The sequence below is a fragment of the Salvia hispanica genome, chromosome 5 (assembly GCF_023119035.1).
Source record: "Salvia hispanica cultivar TCC Black 2014 chromosome 5, UniMelb_Shisp_WGS_1.0, whole genome shotgun sequence".
Taxonomy (NCBI): Eukaryota; Viridiplantae; Streptophyta; class Magnoliopsida; order Lamiales; family Lamiaceae; genus Salvia; species Salvia hispanica.
In genome coordinates, this window is record NC_062969.1 from 7,132,409 (window position 1) to 7,140,545 (window position 8,137).

The window sequence follows — 8,137 nt, forward strand, 5'->3', positions numbered from 1 at the left end:
AGTATTAGAGTATTTGTTAGTTGTTGACATTTTAATACGAGTTGTTGACATTCGATAATCTCGCTATTGATATGTGAATTACAAGTGTTATTTGTTAGTTGTTGACATTTTAATACGAGTTGTTGACATTCGATAATCTCGCTATTGATATTTGAATTACAAGTGTTATTTGTTAGTTGTTGACATTTTAATACGAGTTGTTGACATTCGATAATCTCGCTATTAATATTTGAATTACAAGTGTTATTTTTTAGTTGTTGACATTTTCATACGAATTGTTGACATTCGATAATCTCGCTATTGATATGTGAATTACAAGTGTTATTTTTTAGTTGTTGACATTTTAATACGAGTTGTTGACATTCGACATTCTCGGTATTGATATGTGAATTGTAAGTGTTATTTGTTAGTTGTTGACATTTTAATACGAGTTGTTGACATTCGACATTCTCGGTATTGATATGTGAATTGTAAGTGTTATTTGTTAGTTGTTGACATTTTAATACGAGTTGTTGACATTCGATATTCTCGGTATTGATATGTGAATTATAAGTGTTATTTTTTAGTTGTTGACATTTTAATACGAGTTGTTGACATTGGATATTCTCGGTATTGATATGTGAATAGTAAGTGTTATTTGTTAGTTGTTGACATTTTCATACGAGTTGTTGACATTAGATATTCTCGATATTGATATGTGAATTATAAGTGTTATTTTTTAGTTGTTGACATTTTAATAAGTGTTATTTTGTTGAAGATTTGAAGATTTGAAGATTTGAATGTTGAAGAGATTTGAATGTTGAAAATTTGTAGATTTGAAGATTTGAATGTTGAAGAGATTTGAATGTTGAAGATTTGAAGATTTGAAGATTCGAAGATTTGAATGTTGAAGATTTGAAGATTTGTTACTTCATTCCAGTACGTAAATGTGGTTTCGCCGTCGCGTGCCGTTCTTTCTCTCTACAATATCTATCACCACCGCCATGGCGCTAATATTGGTTTAATAAACACATGGAATAATGTAATAAATTATTGGAATGAAGTATGTGTAGAAGCATTTGAAGTCCTACTGGAATGAAGTAAAAATCTTATCCAATGAAGTAATAACGTTTCTGAATGAAGTAATAAACTCACTTGAATAAATTGCATTTTTAAATGTTAATCAAGCAAAAACCCACGTCAATGAATTTGAATGAAACATATGTTGAATCATTTCAAAACCTATTGGAAGCAAGTAAAAACATGTTGTAGTTTCAAGGTATTAGGTACAGAATGAAGTAATAAACCTATACAATGAAGTAAAATGGGCTAGTAATGAAGCAGAAAAAATTTTCACAGCAGCACATCTCATCAAAAAAACTAGATCTAATGGCCCAGATTTGGTCTCTAGTTCGGTCTTTAAAATTGGTTCGACATTGATCACAACTCTATATATATATATATATATATATATATATATATATATATTTAAAATTTTTTTTAATTTTTTTTATTTTTTTTATTCGATAAAAACTTGCTGGAGTAAATAATGAACTATATTCACTACATAATGAACTAAATGAATGTATGTTATGAACTTATTACTTCATTCAGTCGTGCTATTACTTCATTCCGTTAGTTTATTACTTCATTTATTCATGTTTATTACTTCATTTATTCATTTTCTTCATTCCATTAGTTTATTACTTCATAATGTGTTATGACATAATTATCTTTCAGTTGGGTTTAGGGTTATTACTTCATTCCGTTAGTTTATTACTTCATTCAGTCATGTTATTACTTCATTCCGTTAGTTTATTACTTCATTCAGTCATGTATTACTTCATTCTATTAGTTTAGTACTTCATTCCTTTAGTTTATTACTTCATTCAGTCATGCTATTACTTCATTCCGTTAGTTTATTACTTCATTCAGTTATGTTATTACTTCATTTCATTAGTTTAGTACTTCATTTCATTAGTTTATTACTTCATAATGTGTTATGACATAATTATCTTTCAGTTGAAGTAAATTCAGTATATAATGAATGCGAAAAATTACTTCATAACATACATTCATTTAGTTCATTATGTAGTGAATATAGTTCATTATTTACTCCAACAAGTTTTTATCGAATAAAAAAAACTTGCTGGAGTAAATAATGAACTATATTCACTACATAATGAACTAAATGAATGTATGTTATGAACTTATTACTTCATTCAGTCGTGCTATTACTTCATTCCGTTAGTTTATTACTTCATTTATTCATGTTTTTTACTTCATTCCATTAGTTTATTACTTCATAATGTGTTATGACATAATTATCTTTCAGTTGGGTTTAGGGTTATTACTTCATTCCGTTAGAGTTTATTACTTCATTCAGTCATGTTATTACTTCATTCCGTTAGTTTATTACTTCATTCAGTCATGTTATTACTCTTTAGGCTTTAGGCCTGCCCCCTCCTGTTAGTAAGAAGCAAGGGCTTACACTTCAGCGGTGCCAGCCAAGATCACAAATCCAATGGTATCAAACCCTGCCCCATGGATCTCTATGCAACATCTGAGCACCAGATTTGAAATTGTTCGAGATGGAGTGTATGCTTTGGTTGGTACAGGATTTGCACATTCATTTAGTCTATCTTATTTATGTTTAGGTGATAATGTGACATGTTATGATTCCTCCAAAAGATCCCTAGATAAAGGTGAGAGCCTTTGATGATATTGTTTTTGATGGTATTGGCGAGATTGCACTGAGGCGCAGCATGCCATCATGTTCTTGCGACGAACTGATACAGAGCAAATACATAGGTCCGCAATTAGAATTGGGGTCAATAATTTATGGGGTAGTTTGGTCATTTCATATATTTTGTAAGTGGAATAATAAGAAAAAGGAACAGAAAAAAGAGAAAAACTCAAAAAATCCTTGTTCTGAAAAATTCGCATGCCGCGATCCCATATTTCGAAAGATTGACGAATTTAATCCCTAATTTCAAAAGATCAGCGAAATTAATCCCTTTTTCCGAAATCTCTCTTTAATGTTCTCCGGAAAGACACCATTTCATTGCACCAATTTTTTCCCCAATAATTTTTGTCTTCTTTTGGCCAATGAGTGACTTTTCTGCCCAAATAACTTTTCAATGACATTTTTATTAATTTATCTGCAACTACCCTTTTAGATAGTTATAGATTATAGATTTAAAATATGCCTTTTCAATTTAGTACGCATCTCCACATTCATACTTAAAAGGAGCAGTCATAATCGCTTTTATTTCCACAAACTTTGCTTAATAAATCTCCTTCGTTCCCTTACCCAAAACACACAATTCAATTTCGTGTATGGTTCTCTCTTTTATTAATCACATTCACCAAATCAGATCTCTAGAGCTATAAAAAACTTATCTTTTAGGGACACAAAAATTGTAAAGCAATCACTTGCGTCGGAAAGTTTTATAACAGTTAAGAACGTAAACGAAAGTGTCCCTAAATTAAGGACAAATTAATCTTTTATTTTTTTAGGACGGTTCAATTTGCATCCTGCAATTTAATTGTGACATCAATATTAAGAACACTTTTTAAACGTTGGTATATTTAGAAACACAAATTAGCGCTCTTAATAGTATTAAAAAAAATGTTCTTTTAACGGTTTTTTTTTTTTTTTAAATTGTAGTATTGCTTACATGATGGAAATTTATATATCCAATTTAGCATTTCCATTTAAATAAATATTTTAGTATTGTCAAGGACTTTCACAAATAAAGTTCAATGCCTCTGTAGACATCTGGACCTCTTTCTCAAAATAATGGATGCACTGCACTTTAGTTTGTAATTGACATTAATAGATTCAAATTCAGAAATATTTAATTACATAAACACCACCTACCAATTCTAGAATTACACATGCAAATGCAGTGATAGTATACGGTTAGTATGTGTACAATTTTGACGACAGTAAACAATTTCGATATTCTAATAGAGACACCATATTTGTAATTAGGAAAATGTTTCGATATTCTAATAGAGACACCATATTTGTACAATTAGGAAAATGTCTTGGAGACATAATGTCTCCAAGCCATAATGCTTAAAATGGTAAGTATATATTATATTATATTTTTAATTAAATTTATATTTTATATATGTACTTTATTACCCCTACATTAATTTGTTTACTAAATACACCTATTTAAGACATCTGGACCTCTTTCTCAAAATAATGGATGCACTTTACTTTAGTTTGTAATTGACATTAATAGATTCAAATTCAGAAATATTTAATTACATAAACACCACCTACCAATTCTAGAATTACACATGCAAATGCAGTGATAGTATACGGTTAGTATGTGTACATTTTTGACGACAGTAAACAATTTCGATATTCTAATAGAGACACCATATTTGTAATTAGGAAAATGTTTCGATATTCTAATAGAGACACCATATTTGTACAATTAGGAAAATGTTTTGGAGACATAATGTCTCCAAGCCATAATGCTTAAAATGGTAAGTATATATTATATTATATTTTTAATTAAATTTATATTTTATATATGTACTTTATTACCCCTACATTAATTTGTTTACTAAATACACCTATTTAAGGATATAAATTTTGATTATGCATAGATGATGCATGCATTTAATAACATGCTGCAATCATCTAATCGTTTAAAACATGATTGGATAACTTTTTTATATATGCCCATTTTAATGCATTTACTTAAAGATATTTCTTTAAAATTTTAAATATTAATTTTATTAGCTTTATATATTTAGTGTACATTTTGTCTACAAATAAAATAAGATTTATCAGCAAACAAATAATTTCAGACTTCTTAATGAATTAGTCTTTATAAATGTGAATTTAAATAATTTTTAACAAATAATTAGTGCTATAAAATATAAATAATTAGTTATCTAATATTTTTGAACTGTAAATACTTAGAGTTACTATAACATGTGACAAAAAAAAAAAAGTAATAGAAAAGTTAAAAAAACAATAAAAAGAAACGAAAATTGATTTAAATTATAAAAAATAAATTAATTCGATCCCGCAGATTATAAAATTATATTGATATATCAAAATTTTATAATTTATCTACTCAATTCTTTTATGTTAATTAAAAATAATATTTTCTTAACTCATCTATTTAATATTTTAAAACTATATAGTTATATTAAAATATTAGACGCCCTAGCTTAATTAAATAAAAAATATTAAATTTAGTTAAAGCAAAGAAAAATAACAAAAAAATTGAAAAGATAATGAAAAAATAGTATATTATTTTATTATATAAACCAATCTGAATAAGATAAATGTTTAATTTTTTACATATTTTTTCATATACTATTAAATGAATGATTTCATTGTTAAATGTTTCAGAAAATTTAAGGAAAAAAATAAGTTATGAAAGAATAGCACAACGTAAAATCTATTTGAAAAAGCATATGATGCTATTTAAGTAATCAAATTATTTTACAATTAAATATAATAATTTAGTTATATAGTGTGTTAATTAATAATGGTAATCTAAATTACTGATTTTTTAATTATTTGTTTTAAAAATTTACACGACAAAAATGGTTTTGATTGAAAAAATTTTAAATTCATTACTCTAGTTGCATGATTAAGTTTATCTCCAATTAACATATATGCATTTAGATAAGAATAATTAATTTGGTTAAATTTTTCTTAATTAGGTATATATCTATTTAATACTTTAATGTTAGGGTAAATTAGTCACAATGTTATTATGGCTTGGAGACATTATGTCTGTAAATCACTACTCAATTATAATTATGATTAAATAGTATGACCGTTATTGGCGCCTGGTTATGGAACCAATTCAAATTTATATTATAGTATAAGATCCTATTTTGCTTCCATTCAATAAATCATCGTTATAATTTCCAAAAACAATTCATTGTTATAAATGCATTTATAAGTATAAGAATATAATAATATTGCCTTCATTCATACAGTAGTTAATCGCTATAATATAATATTGGCTTCGTTCAATATTTATATTCATAAACGTTGATGACGACAACGATCCAAAGTAAATTAAGATTTGCTAAATTATCCGTGGGCCGGTCAACCAATTGTTTACAAATAAAGCTAATTGCGTAAATCCCTAATTGAATAATATTTCATCACTTAATACTACGCTAGATCTTTACCCAATTTCAATGTACTCCGTTCCATAGTAATGGAAGCGTTTCTTTTCGACATGGAGATTAAGAAAAATTATGTTAGATGAGTTAAGTAAAAAGAGAATAAAGTGGAAAATGAAAAAAAGGTAGAGAGATGAAGAGATAAAAAAGTAAAAGAAAGTAAAGTAGATGTGGAAAAATATGTTGACTTTTACTATAAAAAGGAAATGTATGATTACTACATGTCTCATAAATGATTATTTGTAAAGTCATAACAACAAGAAATGGTGATGGGAGGGTTTGTTCTATATGTGCAAATCAAAATCGGGTGTATCTTTACCCGGAGTAGAGCATAAACCTAAAATGATGAAAGAAGCCCATTCAGGAACAAGAAAATATCATCGCGATTTGGATTGAATTTCGATAAAAGAATATATCAATGAGAAGTACATTCGATAAGTTTACTATGGAACGTACAAAATGATAAAATGAAACTATTATTATGGAACGGATGGAGTAATATTTTTATGCATAATAATAATGTAATGTAACTATATAGAATATTTCGTAGTATCGAGATGATGAAAGGATAACTAATTTTAAATTCATAAACTTAGTGTATTGTGAAAATGATTTCAGTTCATTATAAGAGATATTTAATTCATAGTGAAGTATTTATCCTATAAGATATTTAACTCACTATAAAGACAATTTTGGTTTACTCAACGTTTTTAATTTTATATCGTGAATTAAAACGCTTTTATAGTAAAATCTAAACTATACTGAAATGAACATTTAAGTAAGGACGGACCCTATATCACTACTCTCATGTAGTACTCCCTCCGTCCCACAAAAGATGTCACACTTGTAAGACGACACGAGATTTTAGGAGGTTTTGTTTTGTGTATTAAATGGAAAGAGAAAATGTAATTTTTATATTCACGTGAGAGAGAACTTTTTCTAAAAAGGAAAATGTGACATTTTTTATGGGACAAACTAAAAAGGAAAGTGTGACATCTTCTGTGGGACGGATGGAGTATTATTGCTGTATATTTAAAAAAGATGAATATCTCATCGAAATTTATGGGTCTCTATCATTCAATACATGAAGTTGAGGTAGTATATAATAAACAAGACACACACAGAGCCCTCTCTCCAAAATTGATACCAACAAATCCACAAAATAAAATCAAATGAGCAACATAAAGAAATCCCCCTTTTCATCCTCACCGTGGCCATGCGTCAACAACAACCCTAAAACTCTCTCATTTCGCGCCAACGACGACGAATCCGCGGTGATTGGAGCCCTCCGATCTGATCGCCTATTCTTCGATCCAGGCGAGACGAGGTCCATCCTCGAAGAGGCGCGCCACAGCGACGGCGTCAAAATCACGGCCATCGATTCCTACGATCCGTTCCTCGATTTCAGATCGTCGATGGCGGAGATGGTGGAGGCGCACGGCCTGGACAGCCTCGACGATCTGCTCACTTGTTACCTCAGACTCAATGACAGATCCAATCACGGCTACATCGTCGCTGCCTATGTCGATTTGCTCATCAACCATCGCCATTGCTCCTCCTCCTCCTCCTCCGCGCATTATTCCTTCACATCGCCTCTCTCCTTCTCCTCCTCCTCCACCGTTTACAGCGAACACCAAATCGCTGCCGGTTGATCGGAATGTTTTCCGATGATTAGAATTTCGTACACGTGTAAACAGATTACACGGCTGCATTTAATGTAACACTACTACTACTATTCATTAAATTTTAAATTTTATTTATTTGAGATCGTCTGTATATTTGTAATTAATGTGTTTTTGAACTTCAATTCGTTTTGAATTAGTATTATAAAAATACTTTGTGAATACCTTGCTTCAACGGTACAACTTCAACGGTACAATTCTTCCTCAGTCTAGCAGGAATATTCATTTTTTGCTAGCTATGGATTTTAATGCGGGAAAGTAAGAAAGTGATAGAAAGGAAAAGTAACTGCAGCGTTCTA

General features: G+C 29.1%; 1 protein-coding gene across 1 annotated transcript; it reads left to right on the top strand.

The window, feature by feature from the left end:
• Nucleotides 1–7,253: 7,253 nt before the first annotated feature.
• LOC125190620 (transcription repressor OFP15-like) lies at nt 7,254–7,921 on the top strand. The gene has a single exon (XM_048087964.1). The coding sequence runs from the start codon at nt 7,329–7,331 to the stop codon at nt 7,806–7,808; it is 480 nt and encodes a 159-aa protein (XP_047943921.1). The 5' UTR covers nt 7,254–7,328; the 3' UTR covers nt 7,809–7,921.
• The last annotated feature ends 216 nt before the right edge of the window (nt 7,922–8,137 follow it).